This window comes from Sitophilus oryzae, unplaced genomic scaffold, assembly GCF_002938485.1.
Source record: "Sitophilus oryzae breed Bouriz unplaced genomic scaffold, Soryzae_2.0 scaffold_1112_pilon_pilon, whole genome shotgun sequence".
Classification (NCBI taxonomy): domain Eukaryota; kingdom Metazoa; phylum Arthropoda; class Insecta; order Coleoptera; family Curculionidae; genus Sitophilus; species Sitophilus oryzae.
This window is the reverse complement of record NW_022145741.1, coordinates 174,464-200,931: the sequence shown is the minus strand read 5'-3', so window position 1 is coordinate 200,931 and position 26,468 is coordinate 174,464. Positions and strand designations below refer to the sequence as shown.

The 26,468-nt window shown below is 31.8% G+C and overlaps 2 protein-coding genes and 1 long non-coding RNA gene across 3 annotated transcripts; 2 read left to right on the top strand and 1 right to left on the bottom strand.

The window, feature by feature from the left end:
* The first annotated feature begins 2,671 nt into the window (after positions 1-2,671).
* Positions 2,672-3,921, top strand: LOC115882410. Its single transcript, XM_030900467.1, has 2 exons — positions 2,672-3,245; positions 3,712-3,921. Exons 1-2 carry the CDS (start codon positions 3,026-3,028, stop codon positions 3,906-3,908), a joined length of 417 nt encoding a protein of 138 aa, XP_030756327.1. The 5' UTR covers positions 2,672-3,025; the 3' UTR covers positions 3,909-3,921.
* A 121-nt stretch (positions 3,922-4,042) lies between these two features.
* Positions 4,043-17,187, bottom strand: LOC115882399 (zinc finger protein 236-like). The gene is made up of 18 exons (XM_030900457.1): positions 16,787-17,187; positions 16,204-16,722; positions 15,978-16,139; positions 15,793-15,927; positions 14,477-14,594; positions 14,173-14,423; positions 13,899-14,117; positions 13,707-13,843; positions 8,373-8,545; positions 8,139-8,316; positions 7,847-8,087; positions 7,590-7,787; positions 7,349-7,538; positions 6,972-7,294; positions 5,299-5,497; positions 4,551-5,093; positions 4,349-4,475; positions 4,043-4,235 (listed from the first exon to the last, which is right to left on the bottom strand). The coding sequence occupies exons 1-18, from the start codon at positions 16,958-16,960 to the stop codon at positions 4,142-4,144; spliced, it is 3,981 nt and encodes a 1,326-aa protein (XP_030756317.1). The 5' UTR covers positions 16,961-17,187; the 3' UTR covers positions 4,043-4,141.
* A 4,245-nt stretch (positions 17,188-21,432) lies between these two features.
* Positions 21,433-21,610, top strand: LOC115882393. Its single transcript, XR_004050186.1, has 2 exons — positions 21,433-21,516; positions 21,575-21,610. It is a non-coding gene; the product is annotated as an uncharacterized LOC115882393 (long non-coding RNA).
* The last annotated feature ends 4,858 nt before the right edge of the window (positions 21,611-26,468 follow it).

The following is a 26,468-nucleotide window of genomic DNA, read 5'->3' as shown; positions in this document are numbered from 1 at the left end:
AATTTTTTTGTTATTTTAACTTGCCTAAAATATGTTCTCTAAATATGTCGCCAGCTCTCCGGCTATCCGCTCGCGTTCGGAGACGTTCAAGACACGTTCAAGATATTACCACAAATGTAACTAACGAGGACAGTCGCATCATCGCGCTGTCGAGATATTTTTATTTTTGGCATTTAGCGTAGGCTTTAGCAGTGGCGGCTCGTCAGGGTAGGCCTCTGAAGCCGCGCCTCACCTTTAAAATGAAGGAACGATTTATTTTTTTGTATCTAGTTTTTTATTTAATCCCAGTATAACTTATTACAATTCTACAACACATTCAACATAATAAAACTAAAAAATATATATTTTATGAATACATCCAGGTCCAGGCACAAAATAAGCCGCGTAAACCCAGCCAAAAAGAACGCGACTCGACAGAGGCACACAGAGGCGAAACAATTTTCTAGCTTGGAAAGTTCGAATTGCCTACCTATTAGCAGCGACGATTTAAGATCATGTCACGCCGGTGACGCGATGGGGTACGCATTCTCGATCGCAGGGTTAAGGCGTGGTTGAGGCGCGATATTTGGCGCTTGGGTGTGTTTTCATTGGTAGTTTAAATCATCTGACTATTGAAACATGCGACAAAGTGTCGACCTCGTATGCATGACTCATGAAGTTAAAGTGCCGGTGGCTGGCCGGTTATGGTTAGAACAGCGTGGGTGAATTAATTAGCGTATATTTTTTATTTTATTTAAACACTAGCGTGTACCAGCGACTTCGTTCGCGTCGAATTAATCATTTGTAATGGTGATGATAAAGCAAAGCAAGAATTTCCATTAACATACAAACTGGATAAAATTTTCTCACATTTATGTCAACATGAGAAAAAACAATATGGCGATATTATTATATAACTTGGTAATCTTTGATGGATAGTGTCATCTCGTTGGAATTTGACTTTCGAAAAATCCGCTTGCCAAAAATAAGCTTTTTACGTCAAGCGGTTTAAGCAAAATCGTGGTTAAGAAATTACCCAACTTTTTGGAACACCCTGTATGATTTTTTAAAAAATTTCAAAATATGTAAAAAAAAAACAAATAAATTATGCTTGTCCAAGCATTTTCTCGAAAGACTAACCGTTTTTTAAATAACAAATATTGTAATATTTGAGAGGCGTTTTCAACCTCTTGGAATTTGAGATTCGAGAAACCCCTCCTTATCGAACCTCTACACCCCACAGTCAATCCGTTTGCCAAAAATCAGCTTTTTACGTCAAGCGCTTTAAGCAGGATCGTGATTAATCAATGACCAGATTTTTCGAAACACCCTGTATAATTTTGAAAAAATCTTAAAATATGTAAAAAACAAAATAAAATATACGTGTTTAAGCGTTCTTTCGGAAACTTGACCGTTTTTTAAATAATAATAATAATAATAATAATAGTAAGGAGATTTCTCAGTGGAAACCATGCACCTAACATACTACAATAGCCAACTATAGATTAAGAATCTTCCAACTTGGCTTAGCCCGTTGGAAAGATGATCCCCGACAATCCCCGACAAGTCGAGAAAATGATACAGATGAAAATAATAATAAATTGCCTTTATTTTACATAATAAATATTGTAATACAATAAAAAATATTGTAATATTTGAGGGGTGGTTTCACCCTCTTGGAACTGGAATTTCGAAAAATCCCTTCTTATCGAACCTCTACACCCTAGAATCAACCTGTATGCCAAAATTGAGCTTCTTACGTTGAGTAGTTTGAGCAGGATCGTGATTAATCAGTATGTCAGTCACTTAAGGATTTTATATATCAGTATAGATTTAGGGCGAGAATTATTTAGATTGTTTGTGTTTATAAATTTAAATTATTTGATGGCAATTAGATACAGAATATTTTTAACTCGATTACACACAGGTAAGGTGGAATTTTAGCAGTTTTTAAAATTCAACGCAACAAATAATTTTAGTTTTTATTAGTTAAAGTTTGATACCATTAAAAAAAGGAAATAACGCATCGCAGAATAATATTTCATAGGTGAGAAAATTTATTCGTATTTAAACAAAATTATTAACCTCATGTAGCCTCACCTTCCCATAAACTCACGAGCCGCCACTGGGTCTTAGCGTAATATATAAAGCTCGACCAATACACACATTAAATAATTGAAATTGAATTTAATTATTTGAATAAATTTACTGAGAATCTTAATTTATTATAGGAGATCTCAGTGACTTTTTTGAATAAAAACGTATTACAATATTTTGAAGTGATGCAACGCCATCACCCACATCAAATAAAACACTAATTCATCAGGTGAATTAGTGTTTTATATTGCTGTTTGCCAAATTAAACTAGCAGTTATAATCATCTGCTGATGATGCTAACATCAGGGGCGGGAGGGGCAATGGGGGTAATTATCCCTCCCTAGAAGAATTTTGTAAATAAGATAAAATGTGGTGTAAATAAAATGTGGTGTAAAAATTTCTAAAATAAAAAAATTAACAATGCCAATCAGAGTAGGAAATCTAGACGAATTCAAGTTTATTTTTTCCGCAGTAATAAAACTTTTCAACGCAAATTTAATTTAAATCTAGTAGTTTACTTAAAGATTGCCACATTGCCACTACTCCCCCCAGACTCAGTCTCTAGATGCGCCACTGGCTAACATGGTTAGCAAAAAACAAGCGTTCAGTATTAGAAAAGCGTTTTGGTGTATTGTGGTGAATTAGTGTTTTATTGTGCGGTAGATGTATGTTAAGTAACTCGGTTATTTTCAATTTATTACAAAAATGGCAAATAAAAAATATGTGTATTTTATGTTAGATCTGGATATAACTTACACCACCCCTTAAAATACTTCTTGGACTCATGAACTGAATAAATAATTATTAAAAAAATAATACGACACTACAGAGGGCCGCCGCTGTACATATCTAAAAACGTTCCAAAAATAGATTCTAAAAAAGCTTATTTTTAAAAATAGCAGCTAAGGCTCTACTATATGATTTCTCTACAAGAAGTTCTAGTACGAGAATGAACGTAGACGCAGAATTAATGTTCGAATGTCTCATTTACTTGAACATGTTCTATTTCCCGGTGTTTGCCATATGTGAAACCATCATGACCATAGCCAAGTACCAAAGTGTCATTCCCACACCGAAAATTGGACAGGATGCCGCCGTAGTGTTCACTAGGATATCCTGTGAACTCACTAAGATCCTGCTTTACAGAAAATTCAAGGAAGAAAACAGAAGTAAGAGATTTTTTGGAATATTCTGGTAATATTTCACAACTAAAAATTACTTTACAGTGATTGTTAATAGAATTTTAAATAAAATAAATCGTAGAGTAGATATTCTTTAATATTATAGGAACATGAGAGAAATAAGTTACCATAGAGGCGCTCCAACATGTTAATAATCAAATGTCGGTAAATTTCTCCAATACATATTTTAAATTTGTGCCCAACCGATTTTCATGAAAAATGTATGGCAAGGGCAACATTGCAAGATGTAAAAAATGTTAGGTTTGTATCAAAAAATATTTTAGAACTCCTCTAGATTTACTTATTTCTCTGAGAACTATGCGTATACTCGTTATACTCAGTATAGACAGAAATGAGCGCATAAACGAGCATTTACTATATTCTTATAAAAGAAAATAAGTAATAAAATTTTATAAGTTAATAAACATACTTATAACGTTTTGTTTATTTGTAGATTTAGTGACTGGAGTTGCAGTACTATTCACTTGCATTACTATATCAGGATTAATATACACCTTCTTCTATCAAAATCCTGTTTTCAAGTTGGAACACATTCTAAATTCTCTATCAGTGATGCTGACTTTCACAGAGGTGGGTTTTGGACTTTTACAAATAATTATATCCTGTTTCAGACGAAATCCATATTATTAAAATTGATAAAAAATGTGTCTTTTATTTAATAGTTCCTTCTACTACCCCTTCTATATTATAATATATTATTATATGTCTAAAATTTTATTAAATTCACTATTAAAAATAAATAAAATCAATAAAAAACACATTACAAGAAATATAGATATATTTTAAGAAATATTATACAAAATTAGAATACAATATGTAAATCTTTAAGATCAAAAAAACGTAACAGCTATAAGTAGTTTAAATTAAATGTTCAAAGAATTCTCTAATGGCAAATCAAATTGTAGGCCTATAAGAGCACTGTTTGTCTCTTGAGTTAGCAGAGATTTTTGGTGGATTCTGTAACAAATTTATTATGAACAATAACAAATTTAATGTCTACCTTTATACAAATCATGTTTCAATTTCAAAAAATGGAATATAATTGGTGACCGAAAAAATCTGATTTTTACCTCTTTATGTGAGTCTTCAAACTATTTGATTCTCCAAAACTGTTTGGACAATACTGACAAGAATATGGCCTATGTCCTGTATGAACCTTGATGATGTGCTTATTAAGTTCTTCTGAGTCATCATAACCTAAGAAATAAAACTATTATTATATTTATTGTTCTGAAAATTCTTATCTGAAACATAATCAATGGTTTATCACACCTTTATCACATTTAATGCAGGGGAACTTCTTATTCTGTCCATGAACGTTCTTCTTGTGCTTTCTAAGAACATCCTTAGAAGCGTACAATTTGTGACACAAATCGCATTCAATTTTAGAAGATTTTGCTTGAGGAACTTTACAAGTCACCTCTTCATTTTGCAAGGTTTCATCCAAATCTTTCAAATCCATTAGATTTTGCTCCTCTCCATAATTTATGAGAGCGATATCACTCAAACTGAAGGGAATGGCGTTCTCGGCAACGATTATCGAAGAATTTTGAATATTTTGAAGAAAATTGACTGAATCTAAAGAAAGAGGTTCTTGGTTTGGTGCCAAAATTATTTGTTCTTGGATTTTTGGCTGTTCTTGACGCTGTAGATCCTCTACTAACTCTTCTGCCACATATTTCATAAGTTTGAAACCCTTTGGGGGCTGTTGCGTATGTTTTACTCCATTCACATGAATATTTTTTTCATGAGCACGTCGAATTGCCGACGTTCGAAACGTCTGGTCACAGAAATTACAAGCGTACGGTCTCTCTCCTGCGAAAGATCAGAAAAAAGTCAAAATAACATTTGAACTACTCATATCACTGTAAAAATGTCTGAATTCCTGTAAAAATACATTTGAACTATTCTTTATAAAATAGCGTTTTACAGGTTTTATTATTTCGAATAAGATTATTGTATATAATTCCTAAAGTTACAAAATTAAAATCGAAACTTAAATCTGTTAAACCACTAGTACCTGTATGAAGTAACATATGGACTTTTAAGCTAGATTTGGTGGTCAAATTGGCGTTGCAAACGTCACAAACAACGGTTTTTTGACTGCTACTGTCATGCGTTCGGCTATGGGATTCTAAAGTCGATTTTAATGAAAATTTCTTTTTGCATTGTGTACATTCATAAGGGCGTTCCCCAGTATGCGTTCTCAAATGACGTGCCTAAAGTTGACATAATATGATTAAATTCAATATCTTTTTTTAATTTATACAGGATGGTCCGAATTGTATTCGCGAAACTTTTTCTGCAGAATAAAAATAAGTAAAAAAGTTAGTATAAATGTATGTCCTAAAATAGTTTGTTTCGGAGATACAGGATACAGAAGTTTAATTTTTTATTTCAGATTTCGGATTCCCTAGACGGATCATTTTAAGAAAAAAAAATGTAAGATCGATCGGTGGAGTTGGAAAATATTTCTACTAAAATGTATGTAGGGGTCGTGGTAGTTTTCACCCTTCCCGTACTTTTGCTGGATTTTTGTTAAAGTCAGATGTTAAAGCGCTTAGAAAAGCAGGTACAACATCTCATTCAAATCGGAATAACGGTTCTTAAAATATCTTAAAAAATGTGTTTAGTTTTTTAAAGTTTGATATCCTCATGGACAACCGTACATTTTTGTATAGAGGTAAAATGTGTCCAATGAACTTAATATATCATTGATATATATCATGATATTTATACCTTGATATATATCATGATATTTATAAAAGAATAAAACTCAACTCTGTTCTTAAATTTCCACGTTAAAAAAGTCAACATGGAACAAAAAAGCTGGAAAATTGACCTTTTTATTTAAATACAACAATCCGAAAGAAAAAAAAAAGATAATATTGATTGGATCTGGGACAATTCAAATGTACCAAAAACTTTTCCAGAAACAGCATCAATTGATTCTGACTCTGACGAATCTGACGATGATTTACCATTAATAAAATTAATAAATCAATTATAAATTTGTTTGTTGTTAGTTTTAGAAATCGGATATATATCAGATATATATCGGATATATATCCGATATTTATATAAATATCATGATATTTGCCAACCCTGATATGTAGTAGTTCTACAGTATGTCCCCGGATTGTCTTTACAAGAGGAAAAACTTTTTTATTATTGACATTTTGAGAAAATTGCATTCTTCATAAAAAAATTTTTGCTTGTTCTAAAATGGTTTTTTAATTTCCGTTTACATTTTTCCAAATTTTCATAAGGTTTTAGAGGAAATTAAAAAAACATGAAAATTTAGTTGAATTTTAGTCCTAAGAATCAAAAGGCGTTTATGGTAATATCATTCCGATTCCATTCTTTGATGGATTGTTATTTGTGATTGTTATCACAAAATTGTTATTGACAGAATTTGAATTAATGTCATATTTTTTGCTCTTTTAAAATGTTTAAAAAGCAAAAAAAACGGTATGAAGATTTGGAAAAATATAAATGGGATTATCCATTTTAGAATAAGCAAAAATTTTTATGAAGAATGCCTTTTCCTCTAAATGTCAATAATAAAAAGTTTTTCCTCGTGTAAAGACAATCCGGGGACATACTGTATGTTCACGGATAATTGGAACACCCTGTATAAATTAGAGAAATGTTTAATCGGTAAAATTCCAATTTATTAAAAGCAAAACTCACCAAATCTGATGGTTTCTTAAAATCCTTATAACAGAATTTGCAAACTTTATCTACAGTGTCTGTATGGTTAAAACTCAAGTGTCTGCGTAATTTTTCCTCGCTGTTCGTGACGTAAGGACACAAACTACAAGAATTCTGTTTGAGTTTGGTTTCCTTTAATTCGGTTTCTTCCTTTACTAAATTTTTTTTGGCCGTCTGAACATTAATACTCTCTGCAGTAGTTGAACATGCGTGACTTTGGAACACCGCCATATCAGAAAACATTTTGTGACAGTTCACGCACAACACTTGCGCAGTTAATATATCCATCCCTTCTTTTTGTCCTAAAAAATATCGAAAATAAGTCATCGCGGTGACGTTACGTTCGTTTCCCGCACCTAAATTAACGGGAGCGCTGCTAAGATCGACGGCAGAGAACAGGTTTAATTCACTAAATGGTGTTGCCAGTTTTCCATGACCGTAACAATATTTAACTATATCAGTTGAATCAATCATTTCTGGTTTATCGACCTCTACATTATATAAGGCAGGACTTGCTTGAATATGGTCAGGTAAAAGTGGTTCGTTCTGTAAATCATTCTGTTAATTTTCAAGTAGAATTAATAGAAAAAAATCTACCGGTATTTTTAGAGTGTTCAGTGGAACGTTGCCGATAGTATTTGGATCCTGATTAGTTAATTCAACATCGCCAAAGTTTAAATAAACCATTTCATAAGTTGGAGTTGGTTCAGGCAAAGCTGGCTGAGGTTCTATATTCAAAACCATTGAAATCTTGGATGATTCATTTGAAGCACCACTACTACCGGCTGTATTTACCTAATAAAATGTAATACGCAATAATTATATCATTAAAAAACTTTTACATGTATACTTACATCTTTCCCAAGTAAATTCAACTTATGCACATTTCTAATATGAGTCCTTGTTAGTAACAAAGTTTTAAAACACTTACTACAATATGGACACAAATATGGTTTTAATGTGTTATGAACTATAGTATGTCTTTTCAATAATGAAGCTGTAACAAATTTTTTGCCGCAAGTTAGACAACAATAGTTTCTAATATTTTTGTGATAATTCATGTGTTCTTTTAACCGATATTTAGTTATGAACGCCCTAAAAAACAACCTTTAATATATCTAATAGACATCAAAACAAGTCACTTACTTTGGACATATAATACATTTAAATTTTCTTTCACCTGTATGATACATGACGTGTCTTTTTAAACCCCTCAGTCTCTTAAATCTTGCATCGCAAATTTTACAATGATGAGGTCTCTCAGATGGACACTCATTTCCAGTGTTAGATAATCTAGATTTTGGTGGTTTTAATGGCAATGAGCCTATAATAGTAATAATACCTTATCAAAGAAAAAATCCAAGCAAAGAAATGACTTACCATAAACTGTTTGATATAACGGTTCTTTTTCTATTGGCTGTATAATATTAAGTGTATTTTGATTCTCAATTTCATGCACTGAACGATGTTTATTGGCTTCTTCCAATGAGCAAAATACTTTGTCACATAAAGTACAGTAAAAACTGGGCATTCTTGCTGACCTTTCATGCCTCCTGCAACATATTTTCCAACAATAACATTATTTCCGTTAAAGACAAATACATTTGAATTTGGCGCCTAACTATTATATTCCAATTTATTTTTGGCAAATCATTATACTATTACAGTATAACTTCAGTAGTCCAGATGCTCTATAGAACGGGCACTCCAGTAATCCGGGCACGGCTACTATTCGGGCATTTTAAAACATTTGCCCCTGAAATCCGGGTGCAAAAAAAATCATACCCGAAATCTCAGAATTTTCTAATCTGGACAAGCAGAACGTTTACATTTTGTTTACGAACTGACTCTATATTTATGCATTGGATTCTAGAGCGGGGTAAACGTAATAGTTCCAATTAGCGATGGGAACTATCGAATGAATTAAACTATCGAATGAATTAAACTATCGAATGGTTACTGAATGAATGATTTCAACTATCGAATGGTTTTATTCGAATAAAATCATTCATTCATTTGTATACTAAAGCATATGTGACAACCTCGCCGTACGACTAAATGGTTATCGTTGAGCCACGACTATCGAATGCTTTTGATAAATGAAATTTAGTATTCGTTTGATTTTTGTGTGCGTCAGTGCATTATTAGTTCTTCCAAATTTTTATAACTTCGCCTTATAAATACTGTGCTATTTTTGCGTTTATTAAAATATTTAAAATACTAAAATAGTAGTTTTTTTTAATTGACGATTGTGTGCGTGTGCAGGTGTCAAAATTTTTCCGAAAATTTGTGTGATTTTCCGTAGCCCGATCTTTCAATTATTTTATTTTATATGGTATATGGTCTATTTTTTAATGGGAAATTTTGAGAAGTAGCAATTTTTAAGAGAGATGAGATGAACTTAGAATTAATTTTAAAAATACATATTTGTATTTTAGATGTTTTAATAATATGAATTAGTTGAACTTAATAATCATATTTAAGTAATGTGGTTAAGTAAATGGTTATCGAACTCAAACTATGGGGTGAGAAAATTAAATTGAAAGTTTTACACGTGCCAATTTAAAAAAAATGTTAAAGATGTTTGTATTTTGTTTATGCTAATTCTCTTACATGTAGTTTTTTGCGAATAAATATTTCATTTATTTTTTAAAGTAAATGCCAGCAAAAGTAAATATTATTTTTAAATAGTAATATAAAGTACCTAATATAAATAATTTTGATTTCTAATTTTTTATTTATATTTTCCTTCCATTACACTGCATGCTTAGAAAATTAATAAATGTTTATGTTTCATGATTTGAAAGTTTGTTGTTAATATAACAAATTAGTTCTGTAATTATTATTATTTAATAAACCAACGTTGCCAAAAAAGTTAAAGACTATATTATTTTTAAATAGGATCTAATATAAATAATTTTGACATCTAATTTGTTGTTTATATTTTGCTACTACGTAAAAAATGTTTATATTAAATTATTTTAAAATTTGTTGTTAATAGGTATAACAAATTATTACTGTTATTATTATTTTTATTAAATCAGTCTTTGCTTAAAAACATTAAAAATCATTTTCCTACATCCAAAATAACAAGTATTATTGCAGTGTAACAACAGAATATTAATAAAAAAAATGCAAAATATATAGACATACTATCCCTAACTAACTAAAGCCAAACAATAACATTCTTTGCTAATATCAACTAATACCAATATATGGCAACAGCGCCCTTCATAATGTATTTTCTGTGTAAATACTAGCACCTCAATAAAAAAAAATAATGTCCTTATCTTTATATGACTCCGCAAAAATCAAAGATGCCGGCTTCTTTCATAGCATTGCCACCGACCGCTGTCGAGTTTCTCGGAAAGAAACCTACGTCGCCGGGCGACAACTAAAATCCAGTTAATATTTTATTATAATCGATCCTGACGAATAAATCAATTTCATAAATGAATGAATTTTATAAATGAATGGTTTTTGCTGCCGAATTACTAGAACACAATATTTCAAGGCAGATGACGCATCTATTCGATAATTTTTATTCGAATAGTTTTCAACGAATGTTTTCTTACTAGCTATCGAATTATTCGAATGAATTGCAACTATCGAATGTTTCGATAGTATTCATTCGATAGTTCCCACTACTAGTTCCAATCAAACGAGCACATAAGATTCTTTTACACTCGCCGAAAAATCCTAAGGAAAAATCTAAAACATTAGAGTATCTTGATACTGGAAAAAAATCACCAAATTGCTGAACATATTATAGTTTCAAAATCGCAGTGTTTAACATGAACAAAAGGGGATTAAATAAGTACTTTTATATCAAAATAATTTCAAAGGACAGGCAGGAATACAATTATCGACAACGTATTGTTTTAAATGCAAATAAAAACTATTTAGAACAGAAGAATAATCTAAAGTTGAAATATAGTATATCCAATGAGGGGATCCGTGACAGTGACACTTGTGTCCATGATTTTAAATCATAGGTAAATTGTATGATCTGCCATTTTTTGGATATTATTTGTCGGAATCTCTCCTGAATCATTGGACAAACTATGCCATTTTACTGGCTTATACGACAAACGACAACGAAATGATTACGCACCTATTTCATTAGAAATTTCACGAACGAAAACAGAATTTTTAGCAAGTTATGAATTGCTAGATAAACTGAAGATAGGGCACGAAATACGTTTTTTTGACGATATGTGGCCAGAAATGTTACTGCTTTCCAGTGATATCACAGCCGTGACTCCTTTTCAGGAAAAAGTTTAGATCTGTTGTTCTAGATAAGACAATATGCAAAGAACAAGTATACAACGCAACTGCATCAAGGTGAAAAATCAGATCCATATTAAAAGATCGAAAGACCGATTAACTGTTATACCATCATTTTCTAAAGAAATAAATTTAAGTAGCTCCAGTAATCCGGACACATCGATTACGTTCGGCGTATGCCTGAACGATATCTGCCCGGACTACTGAAGTTATACTCACAATCAAAGTGATGTAATGCCTTTGCCACACTATGCTCCTCGCGCTGCTCATCGCCCTACTCGTGTTACCGCAATGTTGTCCTCTCCGCCCACATTCTGCTCTGCTCGCGTAACTACTCGCCAGCCACTCGTGCTTATATCGCCGCTCCTTTGACTCGCGCCCAAAAAACCGACAAAACAGGGAATGGTTTGCAGGACGAGGAGCATGATATGCAGCATGATGAGTAATGTTGCCACACTACGTTTCTGTCTCCTTCCCTCGCTACCTATGCCACTCGACGAGTGTGTAGCAGGGCCATAAAATATAACGTCCGTATAGTAAAGTATTTATAAGGCGACGTCTCCTTTTCGCTACTAAGGCTAATCTGGACAAAGCCTACTTTGTTTACGTGGTCCTCGGCCATATTGTTGTCATGACCTACCGACTCGGCAGATGTCTAAATCGACTCTTAACTCACGAGGTATACGATCTCATCCGGCCTCGAACACTTGCGTCTAGCCGTACCATGCAACTCTTCAACTCCAACCCACAGTTCCCGCCAAATTTAAATTGTGGGTTATTTTCTTGTCTTTTATTATAAACTTGTTACTTTCGAGAGTAAGTTCTAAGTAATAGTAGCATAATTTAACCAAATTTAAATTTCAAAAACGTACCTACAAATTATAATAACATAGTTCTACAAAATCGATCGGGTATTTCACGTGCAATCTATAATCAAAAAAAAAACTTACACCAGAGACTAACCCACGCAATGAAAATACGCCTAACCAACGCAATCAAAATACACCTACGGCGTATTTTGTTCGTTCTTACCGACAGCTCTAAATAAATAAAAAAATAAAAACTGCTTTAAAAAGTAAAAACAGCTTTAAAAAATAAAAACAACTTAAAAAAAATAAAAAAGTTCTACCACTGCCGAGGATTGATCCACCGTCCCGTTGCTCCTGAAGCAGCAGCCTCACCCACGCTGCTGCCCAGCTACACGCTGCTTTCGAAACCAGACTATATTAAAGCATTTCTTCTGCCGTTCCAATACGCATGCGCCGGAAATGTGGGTTGAGGTTGAAGAGTTGTACGGTACGGCTAGACGCAAATGCCTCGAACTAGCGTAAATGAGTAAGTGTGTCAACAAATTTTACACACTTGCAATGGAACAACAACACGACAGAGTTTGCAGACGGTCACCCAACCATCCGCTCACATCGTCTAACGTCGGTTAACTTCGGTTATCTATATATCGACGGTTGAAAGGAGAAATGGCTAATACGCCACTTTTGTGGAAATTGAATTATTTATACCTTCGAAATCAGCGAATTTTTCTGCGTCGATCTACCTAGGTTTCATCCTAAGTTTGGCGCATTAAACATTTTAAATTTTGAATAAATTACGAGAAACATAATGTCTTAAGCGACAGAGTTTCAAAATAAACAGACAAACATGTCTTCTGTAAAGTTACGAAAGTGGCGTATTAGCAGTTGCTCCTTTCAACCGTCGATATAAAGTTTGTCCTTGGCCCTTATATTACAATGTAGAATGCGGAATGTTTGGGAGGCGGCTTAATCACCGCGACCTTACAGATCTATTGTGTGTTCCCCTTTCTTGAGTTATAGCGGGTTATAACTCATCATACAGTCTCAGGACTTTGACAAAAGCCAGTATGTTTATTACAATAATTCAATAATGATATTATGCCAGCTTAATAGAGAAGATAACGATGTGACTTTTGTGCTTTTAAAAATGAAAGCGCACTGAATCGACTTCGCCTGGTCTACACAGTAAAGAGCTATCGGCAGTTTTCACTTTACATAGAAATAAATGAAACCCCGCGCACTCAATCGGCACAGACCGGCCCGCAAGGACGACTGTGACCATCGTAGATGTAGATAGTAGATAACGTCCACTAAAAAATTTTACCTGTAGGCGCCGGAGTCCTTTCTCTATATATCTATGATAGTCAAGTCACCGCCGTTGTCGTTTCTGGCCGGTCTGTGCCGATTCAGTGTCAGTGTCAGTGCTCTTTCAGCTTAAGTCATAGATAAAGGAAATAAATTTAGATTGGAAAGACAAACCGATCCAAAATTATCAAAAGCTTTGGGTCGCGACCGTTGCAAGAATAGCGCCAAATAGTGTTTACATTGTCCTTATGCGCACTTTTCAATCTAAACTTGTTTCATTTATCTATGGCTTAAGTCAGCTACTTCCACTTACTTGAGATGTGCTTCTAAATTTTTGTCGCTTCTAAATCTACTATCACAGTAATTGCATTCACAGCATGCGCTGATGTGAGTTTTATGGTGATTCATCAGTGTGGACTTCAAAGCAAAAGACTGATTGCATTTTGTACACTTTGAAAGAAAAAATAAATGAAATAAAGGAAGTTGTATAAATTAGACGTTATACCTTAAATGGTTTTTCTAAAGTATGGGTACGTATATGCCTGATCAAATCTGATGGTTTTTTAAATCTACTCGTACAATAGTCACAGAAGTACCATCTGACATCTCCTATCTTTTTCTGTCTAACTAGGTACCTTCTGATGTCACCATTGGCTTCTGATTCTGCTAATTTAACTAAACTACTACCTGGCACACCATTACTGCTGTCGACTGACAACTTAATCTAAAAAATATGTTTGAATAACATAACGCAGCACTTTAAATAAAATAATAGTTACATCAGTTTTTACTGAATCTTTTAGCTTGTTCAAAGCTTCATTAAGCTTTTTCAATCCATCCAAAGCTTGATCTACTGCATCATCAGATTCAGCATTGTTTTCTTGATATTTTGTTGTTAAGTGCACTTTGGTGATATGACCATTTAAAGTGGCAATTTTCTTGAAAATACAAGCACACTGAGTGCATTTATATGTTTTTTGGTTTCCTTGGGGTGCTGTATGGGTTTTATCAATATGAGCTCTAAGATTGCCTAAACATATTTAATAAGCATATTTTCGTATAAAAATAAATTATATTTTGTACCTTTTTGGGTAAATTTTGCTGGACACAGTGAACAGGAATAAGGTTTGTAACCTGTATGGCTTCCTAAGTGAATTAGTAATGTCCCATTTTGGGCAAATGCTCTGTTACATATTTTACACTAAAAAATTGATACCTAGTTCAACTCCTTACTTTATTTACATAGGACCTGGTACCTTTTAGGTACGTCGAATTTTTAAAATTTTCTATACAGAATTGAGAAGAGGGACACTTACGATATTTTTTAACGAAAAAAGTGCGGATCGCCCATAAATAACACCAAAAACGAAACCCCATAAAAAAAAGGTTGAAATCAAAGCAATCAAAACTCGGTTACGGCGGACGCTGTTAGCATTGTAATCCTCTTCTCAACCTTTAACACAGATCAAAATATAAAATATATTCTTAAAAGGTATATACTATCGCTACCGCTATTTTTCAAAATTAATAGGAAAGTATAAATAAAATACAAGGATAAAACAAAATCCCCATTTTCAATATTCGTTACCAAGCGATATGCGCAGACGCGAGCAAAAGACAAATAAACCTTAATTCTGTGTCTTCTTTGTCACCCTTATTTAGGGTTGCCATCTTTCAAAATAAAAAATAGAGGACGAAAGGGTAGAGGGTAAAAAAGAGGCACAGGCGAAACATTTTTTGAAACCTCGCCCAATAAATGTCTAGAATTTACCAAATAGTTATGTAAACGATATACGATTGATGATCTTTCTTACTTTCTTAAAAATATTGATACTCAAAATTTGTTAAAAAAAGGAAACCATTTTCAACAATTTTTTTTCTTCAAAAAATAAGCTAACAGTAAGTAAACATAAAATAGCTTGTAAAATAGTTAAACGTGTCTATCGCTTCCACAAATATTTCTTGTATATAAATATTTTTTCATTTCCTTTCCTATACAAACAAGTGAGAGTAGTAAAAGACACAGATTAACAATTTTTAAAGCATTGTGGCAATACTGCCAATAGATGAATCTGTTTAAGATTTTGAGTTTGGTATGTAAAAAAGAGGACTTTTTCAATACGTGAGAAAAAAGAGGACAGTGAGATCAAAAAGGGGACTGTCCTCTGGAATAGAGGATGGTTGGCAACCCTACTTTTATTAAATTTAATAGAGAAAGCTATATTCTAACCTCAAATTTGGTCAAAAAATAAATAACAAACATTTAGTCGAGTATCTGTACTTAAAGCATTAATTGTAGAATATATTAATGTTACATTTACATCAATAACTTCAAGATTGGCGACGTACCTAAAACTTACCATCACCTTTACATGATTTATATACTATAAATATCTTACAACATAAGGCTTCTCTCCTGTATGAATTCTTTCATGCCTTTCTAACAAACATCCTTTTGAAAACATTTTACCACAATATTTACATTTATGACTAGTAATTCTTTCTCTACCTTTTTTTCTTTTAGGTTTCTTTCCCTAAAATAAATACTAGAACAAAAAAAGTACTATTTTTGAGAACATGTTACCTTAAGAACATTTCTTTTAACTTCAACATGTTTCTCAATATGCTGCTTGTAATCAGCTAATGTCAGAAAATCTAGCTTGCAATATGGACAAACCAATGAATCATTTTCATTTTTAACCATTTTTGTTACTGCATGAACTTCCATATGTTTTAAAAGTTCATCCTAAAAATGTTTTTTTTTTCATTTACCTATTACATATTATTATTCTAACTGATAATTTACTAACTTCATTCTGAAATTCGGCTTGACATTCATCACAGGACATCAACTCTTCAACTTGATGCACTATAACATGTGATTTCAAACTAGCTTTCCTCTGAAACTTAATTTTACAAATAGGACATACATCTGTGTGTCCAGTATGGTAAATAGTCATGTGAACTTTTAAATTATTCTCTATATTAAACCCTGTGAGACATTTTGTGCAGCTGAACTTTTTCTCTGTCTTATGCAATTTCAAGTGGGTACGAAATAAAGTCAGACTATTAAATTGGTCTTTGCATTTAATACATGAATAGATAGTGGTGTTAATAGAAGGTTTTTCTAGTTTTATAGAACCCAGTAATTTGTTAGTTGGTGTTTTTACATGTTCCGTAGGTTTTGTTTCAATTTTGTTAGTTTGAATTACAGAAACTTTAACTCCTTTTGGCCCTACTTTGTCATTTGTTTTTTCAACTAATTTCTCACAGCTTACATCTTTATTTAACTCATCAATTCCAACACATTCATTACCATTTTGGGAGTCCTGTGAAACATAATACATACATATTTACAATATAGCAACCTTATTCACTAAATGAAATTCTCACCTGTGTATTGTAAAAAACTAATTCATAATTGCCATCCTCCAGTTGTCTAATAAAGCAATTCTGTGCTATCAATTGATTATCTACAGATGCATTTTGAGCATTATTTCTCGTACCATTATTATCTCTGTTATTATCTAAAAAAATATGCAAGCTATCCAAGCCCGCTGTTATCATTTTTCTTGGGCCTTGTCAGCTACCCTTTGTAATCAAAATAAACGTGACTGCAATATCCAGAGAGGCCCATTTAGTTTTTTTACACTGTGAAAGAGTTTATTGATATAAATATAAATAAACATTTTTAAAAAACGTAAATTCCTGTGAGGAACAGCAATAAACACTTATTAAATTTTAAAAGGTCAATGTCGTCACATGTGTCAAATGTCAAATAAAACCTAGAATCATAGACAAACAGAAAAATTTAAAAGACTGACAGAAGACATACGACGCGCAGGCAAATGTTCCTGTAGCGCATCGACCAGAGATATAGAGATAGGAGAATGAGCTTCGACGAGTGCGCATCCAAAAATCTTGTTATGCCTACATGGCCGCCATGTTAGTGTTTAGGCTTATAGGGGAGATCAATAAAGTAATAATTGCAGACCGTTCTGACTTTCGAGGTTAGCGTGGTGTGTTTGTTTTTTTCGTATTTTTTGAGTTGCCAGATTTGGAAAAAAATCACCAGATTTCAATTTTTTCGCATATAATACAGTAGTTACAGACAATATTTAAAAGTGAACCAAATAAATAGTTTTAAAACACGTTTTATTAAAAAAATATAATTTTGAAATGCAAAATGCAAATATACTGGGTGCGTCTCAAAATGGCTTACCCCTATAATAACTTTTTTATTTTTTCAGATAAAAAAACGAGATTTGGTATGTTAGTGTATGACAAAATTAAGATTGGATCAACGTATTCAATTGTTTTTGGTCACTTCCTGTTTCACCGGAAATGACTACAATTTTTGATTTTAAATGGCACCCTCGGTATATTTTTACTTTATTCGATAGAAAATTACACTCTGAATAGAATGACATATTATATGTCAAGTTTTGACATTCTCGCTTAATAAAAAATCATATTTTAAAACTCAATCTAGAGTGCCATGGCTATGTTAAAAGCAATAATTCATAATTAAGGACCTTGAAAAAATAGATTTGATCGTGAAAATGCTCAAATCGTATATTTAATCATATCTTAATTTTTTCAAATGGAACTAGAATGGCTCATTAGCATATTTGGAAAAATCATTTGGTAATGGTGTGGATCCGGTGGCTGACCTTGAAACGAGTTTTTGCAGCATATAGTCACAGACACTACGCATGCGCACATCTTCTATGTTGCCAGATTGTAAGTTATTTTGGAATTATTTTCAGTAGAAAACAAATATGTGCTTTTCAGTATTTTTTGTCAATATATACCGCATGATCGAAAAAACGGTGTCCAGTTGGCTGGGAAATGACGATTGAGGACATTTCCCATATAAGAGCGACAGCGATCTTCATTTCATAGTCATCGCTGACGCTATTTTTTTCAATCATAGTCCGCGGTATATTATTTTTTTATATCAAGGATTTATATTATTATTTTAATATTTCGCACAACACGTGAACGCTTATTTTGTATTTTCATAGTCAATAAAATTAAATAGAAATAAAACTCTAGATTTCTATAATTAATCTAATTGCTCTAGATTATTATGCTACGTTTAAAAGGGCTTTATTAAAAATTCGGGATGAATTCAGATTAAGCACAACCTTCACCATATTGTCAAGATTTGGCATTATAGGAAACGAAATTACAGTACACGATATTAAATACTGTAATGTATTCTACGACAAACCATCTCCCTTCTAAAGAAAAAGATAAAACATAAAGCTTATTTTAGTCTTATCCAACACACTCTTCGATAAAATATATGTCTAAAATTGCTATTAATCCACTAACTTATTTTTAAGAAATTATGATACAAACATTACAATCAAAGTATATTATATTGTAACATTATAGGTAAAATATGTTACCTCTATCTCCCATTGACGTGTATTGTTCTATAAGACTCGTCATGGTAGTATTTCAAAACATCAATACAAATAATCAAAACTATTGTTGCTTGTCTGTAAATAACTAGAAATTAAATAACTTGAAAGAAATAAAACAATTCTAATAAGTTTAAACCCATTAAGAAAAAATTCGTAAATGATAATTTTTAATTTTAATGTAAATATATAAATAAATGTTTTTATTATTCAACCACTTCCATATCTCATCTGTTATTATTACAATTTTATATATTCATAATACTTTCATTTCACAATTTTCATTATCCTGCTTACCTTAATTTTGGATATCCAGATAAATCTGAAATTATAAAATTAATTATAGAATTTATATTATTATTGATTAACACTCAAAAAAAAAATTTTCAACAGCAAATAATTCGAAAATAAACTGCAATTTGGCAACATCGACGATGTGCGCTTGCGTAGTATCGATGATCAAATGCAGCAAATATGGGCTTCAAGGTCAGCCACCGGATCCACACCTTTACCTTTATGTCGTATACTAACATACCAAATCTCGTTTTTTTAACTGAAAAAATAAAAAAGTTATAAAAGTGAGCCACTTTTGAGATGCACCCGGTATAGCCATGTAAAAAAGTCAAGTTTCAAGTCAATTCTCAAGTTAATTAATTTTTCTACCTGAAACTTAGTTTAATAGGTATATTTGTTCTATTTTTTACAATAACCATTGTTACGTTTTGAATGTAAACTCATAATATAATAGTGTTTTTTGTTTAATAAAAGCCAGTGTCCAAAAATCACCAGAAAATAGGCTTTTTCAAAAAATTTTCACCATTTCACAAAGTGGGGTCGAAAATCACCAGATCTGGTGAAATTTCACCAGACCTGGCAGCACTGTCCGTTAGTCTTTAGCATATTCCAGGCATATTCAGAAAGAACACGCTAACCTCCAGCGTTGCCAATTTGTGGGGAATTCCACAAATTTTGGGGAATCCGGAGCCGATTGGGAATTTTGTGGGGATTAGAAATAGGCGGCGAAAATAAGAGGAGTTTCAACCATAAAATAATAAATACAAGAAGAAGTGTCAAGTCAATGTTAAATCAAAGAATATTATAGTTTTAAGAAATCTCGTGTGGAAGCTTTGGTGATTTGTCACACGGTGGCGCTTTTGAACATAATCGAAGCCTGAAAATGCTAATATTTTAATATTTTAAATTTTGAGGACTACGCGCGGCTATGGAGTGTAGAGGTAAGGAGAAATAACTCTTATGGGACTTTTATTGAAAAAGTGGTCACAAAATGGGAAGAATAAGGGTTCGCCAAATGACCACAGTGGCGCTAAAAACGCATAAATCTAAAAAATGAAAAGTAACCATAGATAAGAGGAATAAAAATAAATATAACCAAACATTACCCAAAAAAGTTTTGTTTTATTTTTAGAATATAAAATAATTATTGTTTATCAATATTTTGTGGTTTATTTATTATTTAACAATGGTTAAAGTGTGTGTGGTGCGAAGTTGATTGAATAGCTGATGGAAAAATAAAGAGCAAAGGCAAAGCCTACGGTATGTAAAATACATAATTGAGTATTGTATTATTTGTATACCTATATGTAAAAATTAGAGTCAATCAAAAGTGTAGTAAACATTTTTCGTAAGATTATTGACATACATGTTACAAAGTATATTTTTACAATCCTTTTTATAAAGTTACAACCTAAATAAAATGTATTTTTAATGATTTTAAAGTTTGACAGACATGCACAAATTGTTGGCATTTTTTTAAACAAGTAAAAGTAGGAAATACATAAAATTGTAGGTACTTTCAAGAAATATAATTAACTGTAAGTGCTGTATTTTAATAATCTATCAAAAATCAAAATCATCAGGATAATATTAGGTATTGATTTTCAGACAAGGATTAGATTACAGTGATGGTCAAAAGCATTTAGATATTGCTTTGAAATCTACAGATAAGGTATGGCAGTTTCATTTTAAAGAACAAGATGTTAAAGTTTGTGATAAAATTATCATCAGAAATACTGTCTGTCCACTTCAGTATTTACATAGGAAAATATTGGAGGATGAAGCTCTACCTACTGCCTCAGGTTAAATTAAATTCTGAGTTGCAACAACAGCAACAAGCAAGAAGGAAACCATTAAATGAATATTATACACGTAAGTATTGTTTTACACAGAAAGAGTAATATTATACACATAAATATCAACATTTTGTAGAGCAACAACAGAATAAAAGACCAAAATATGAACACCAGCAACTAAAACACGAACCATTAAATGAATATTATACACATAAGTACAATTTGATCGAAAAAAAACGGCGTCGGCGATGCCTATGAAATGAAGATCGCTGTCATTTTATAAAATGATATGGAGAATGTCATCGAGATGTTCATTTCCAAGCCCACTGGACGCCGTGTTTTTTCGATCATACAGTATTATTATACACATAAATAATAATATTATACACATAAACATCCCTTGATAAAGATAACATTTTGTAGAGCAATAACAGCATCAAATAATGGAAATAATGGACCCTACTGCTCAAATCAAAAACAAAATTTCAGCATTACTACTTTATTGGTTATATCAATAAAAGAAATGATTGAGTTTATGAGTCTAGATCCTACAAGCAAGCAGATCTATCACATAATTTTAAATGAAGATTTATCTATTATAGTATGTATAAACAATTTGCATCTTTTATTCAATGTTGTAATGAATTAACAAATTGCAGGTAATTTATTCTAATAACGAAAAAAAAACTTTGGATCAAAAAATATTTTCTTCTGATGAGGTTTATGAATATTAAAGTCTGTTGAAGTTTGGCCATTATGTGTTGGTATACAATTTATTTATGATGTTACAGTAGTTAAACCATCCGAATACAAAACATATTTAAAATCCACTATTCTTAATGAACCAACTTGAGAGGAAGCTAAGAGAAAGGTTCTATTGGGTGGACTACAAGAAAAAGGGACATATACATGAGGATCTGGAAGGGCTATAACATTACGTCTCAAGCCATGGAACAATAGGAAACGAAATTCAAAGGAAAATATTACAATACGTGGGATGCAAATTATAGTGCAAAGAATTGAGAAAAAGAATTATTAAAAGTAGTTATAGTTATGATAGTTAAACCATCCGACTACCAAATATATTTAAAATCCACTATTCTGAATGAATAGCAACTACCAACCTGGGAGGAAGCTGCGAGAACGATTCTATTGGGTGAACTACAAGAAAGACATGAGTTATTTCACGTCCCAAGCCATGCAAGCCATGTTGGAATAGCTGGGAGTGAAAAAGAAGATAATACAGCACACAATTCTTGTCTAGAAGTAGTGATATTAAGGTAGTTAAGCCATCCGACTATCGAACATTTAAAATCCACTATTCTGAATGAATGGCAACTACGATGGCAAAACGTAAATAAATACTTGTACAGTATAAAATTACATTACATTGGCTTAATTTTTATACTAAATAAAATGTGTTACGTTATTTTTGACCTGCATTATATTTATTTAAATCCCATATCATCAATTAAACTTTAAATAAAGTTTTCCTAATTATAATTAACATTAATTTTAAACTAAAGCTTTTTTTCATCTTGAATGAGATTTACGAAATAACTTTAATTTTTTAATTTACGAAAAAATAAAAAAGAGGCTCAGTCTATTGCTTCTGAATAATTGATAATAAAACCACATGTTGACTTACTTTTATACTAAATAAATGTAGGTATGAAGTTATTTTAAAGCTGCATTATATTTATTTTAAACCCATCACCAATTATTACTTTAAATAATTTTTTTCTTAATTATAATAACATTAATTTTAAGCTAAAACGATCAGAATAATGTTTCGTCGTCTTGAATGACATTTGCGAAATAACTTATGAGGACAATAAAAAGAGCCTAGTCTATTGCTGCTGAATAAAAATCTGTAGGCTAAAATGTGACATAAAAATAAATTTGTATTTTTGAAACCCGCGGCTTCGTATATGATTCGTCAAATATTTATGTCTTTTGAATCAGCTGTTCTAAAAATGTTCGGCGCATGTCTTAAATTTTAGGTTTTTGCTATAGCAGCGCCATCCTAATTCTTCCCTTTTTTTGACCATTTTTTAATGCACGGAGTTGTTTCTCCTTACCTCTACACTCCATAGCGCGGCGATATTTCGTACGGTGTTGCCAAAACATATTTTATTTCTCGATATTTAAAGAAATATGTATTGATTATATATTTCGTATTCGTTAGTACATGAGGCATCCTAAGGCTATAAAAACGTAGCTATGAAAATAAAATTTTAGATTTTTAATTTTTTTGTACCTTCTAATAAAAATTACTTCTATTCCAATAAAAAATTAACTAGTATGATTATGTGTTATCTGTGCTAGTATTAGGAAACTGGAGTAAATACAGAGAATATTAATTAAGGGGAGCTATATAACTAAGATGAGCACTACTAAGTAATTTTTTAAAATTCGACCCATAAGGGGTCGAATAACTAGATAAAGGGGTGTAATTATACAAAAAAAATATGTATCTACTAGGAGTATGAAACTTTTGCACAGATGTGGCGCATTTGAACATTGATAAGCGATTTTTGGAAATGTATAGCCTAAGGGTAGTGAAACTGGGGGGTGAAATTTTGTACCAAAAATGTTAGTTCTAGGAGTATGAAATTTTGTACAGAGTTTCCTTAAGTGACGAAAGTGAGTACCCAGAAGCTAATTTTTGACATTCATCCCCTAGAAATAAGGGATGAAAATTTGTACAAAAGTTTGTTACAATCAGTTTTAGAAGTATGAAATTCTGCACAGACGTTCCTTATGTAACGTAATTTAGCACTAAGTAGCACTTTTTGGAAATTCGCCCTCTAAGGGTGTGAAATGAGGGGTGAACGTTCTGAAACAATTCTGTTGAAGGATAAGGGGGTAAAACTAGGGGTGAAAATTTGTATAATATTTTATGTAAAATCCGTTCTAGGACTAGGAGTATGAAATTTTGTTCAGAGGTCCCTTAAATGATGAAAGTGAGTACCTAGAAGCGAATTTTAGGCATGCATTCCCTAAAAAATAAGGGATGAAAATTTGTACAAAAATTTGTTAAAATCGGTTTTAGAAGTATGAATTTTGCAGACGTTCCTTATGTAACGTAATTTACCACTGAGAAGCAATTTTTGGAAATTCGCCCTCTAAGGGTGTGAAATGAGGGGTGAACGTTCTGAAACAATTCTGTTGAAGGAATATGAAAATTTGCACAGAGGTTCCTTATGTAGCGTAATTGAATAATTAGAGCGATTTTTGGAATTCATTCCTTAAGGGGGTAAAACTAGGGGTGAAAATTTGTATAATTTTTTATGTAAAATCCGTTCTAGGACTAGGAGTATGAAATTCTGTTCAGAGGTCCCTTAAATGATGAAAGTGAGTACCTAGAAGCGAATTTTAGGCATGCATCCCCTAAAAAATAAGGGATGAAAATTTGTAGAAAAATTTGTTAAAATCGGTTTTAGAAGTATGAATTTTGCAGACGTTCCTTATGTAACGTAATTTAGCACTAAGAAGCAATTTTTGGAAATTCGCCCTCTAAGGGTGTGAAATGAGGGGTTGAACGAGGGGATAAAACTAAGGGTAAAAATTTGTATAATTTTTATGTAAAATCCATTCTAGGACTAGGAATATGCAATTTTGTACAGAGGTCCCTTAAGTGATGAAAGTGAGTACCCAGAAGAAAATTTTGGACATGCACCCCTTAAAAATTAAGCACTCCTATAAAACAATTAAAATAAAAAAAAGTTGTCTAAAAAATAAAAAAAAAAAAGTTAGGGTGGACCCTCTTATCACTTAGGGGTATAAAATAGATAACCTGGGAATAGGTTGTGACCAAACCAAACCAAACCAGACCTACTGAATATACATTAAAATTTATCAAAATCGGTCTAGCCGTTTAGATGGTAACAAAAATTAAAAAAACAACCCTATTAAAAATAGGGGATGATGATGGAACAGTGAAAATTTAGGGTTATTTGTATTTTTTAATGCCAACTAAAAAATAAAACATTTTTTTTTTTCAAAAATAAAAAATGAGGGTGGGCCTACCCTCTCGGCTACCCTAACCACATAAGGGTATAAAAATAGATAACAACCCTATTCTTAGACGTACTGAATATACATATAAATTTCATCAAAATCGGTCAAGCCGTTTCGGAGATGGTAACAAAAAAACTTAAAAAGCAACCCTATTAAAAATAGGGGATGATGGTAGAACAGTGAAAATTTAGGGTTGTTTGTATTTTTTAATGCCAAATAAAAAAATTAAAATATTTTTTCTTCGAAAAATAAAAAAAAATGGGGGTGGGCTACCTTATCACCTAAGGGTATAAAAAATAGATAACAAACTATTTTCCAGACCTACTCAATATACATAATAAAGCGTCATCAAAATCGGCCAAAGCCGTTTCGGAATGGTAACAAAAAAACAACACCTATTAGAAAATAGGGGATGATGGTAGAACGGTGAAAATTTAGAGTTGTTTGTATTTTAAGACCAAATAAAAAAAATATTTTTTTTTCAAAAATAAAAAATGAGGTGGGCTACCCCTCGGCTACCCTTATCACTTAAGGGTATAGAATGAATAACAACCTATTCTGAGACGTACTGAATATACATATAAATTTTATCAAAATCGGTCAAGCCGTTTCGTAGATGGTAACAAAAACTTAAAAACAACCCTACTAAAAATAGGATGATGGTAGAGCAGTGAAAATTTAGAGTTGTTGTATTTTTTAATGCCAAATAAAAAAATTTTTTTTTCAAAATAAAAAAAATAGGGGTGAGCTACCCTTATCACTTAAGGGTATAAAAATGAATAATAAAACTATTTTCAGACCTACTCAATATACATAAAACGTCATCAAAAATCGGCTAAGCCGTTTCGGAGATAGTAACAAAGAAAACAACCCCTATTAGAAAATAGGGGATGATGGTAGAACAGTGAAAATTTAGAGTTGTTTGTATTTTTAAGGCCAAATAAAAAATATCTTTTTCCAAAAATAAAAAAATGAGGTGGGCTACCCTCTCGGCACCCTTATCACTTAAGAGAATATATAACAACCTATTCTTAGACGTACTGAATATACATATAAAATTTTATCAAAATCGGTTAAGCCGTTTCGGAGATGGTAACAAAACTTAAAAAACAACCCTATTAAAAAATAGGGGATGATGGTAGAACAGTGAAAATTTAAGTTGTATTTTTAATGCCAAATAAAAAAATAAAATATTTTTTTCAAAAAATAAAAAATGGGGTGAGCTACCCTTATCATAAGGGTATAAAAATAGATAACAACGTATTCTCAGACCTACTGGATATACATATAAAATTTCATCAAAATCGATCAAGCAAATTTCCGGACATGGTAATAAAACATTAAAAAAAAACATCCCCTATTAAAAAATAGGGGGATGATGGTAAAACAGTGAAATTTAGGGTTGTTTGTATTTTAATACTTAAATAAAAAAATTAAAATATTTTTTTTTCAAAATAAAAAAAAATGGGGTGGGCTACCCTTATCACTTAAGGGTATAAAAATATATAACAACCTATTTTCAGACCTACT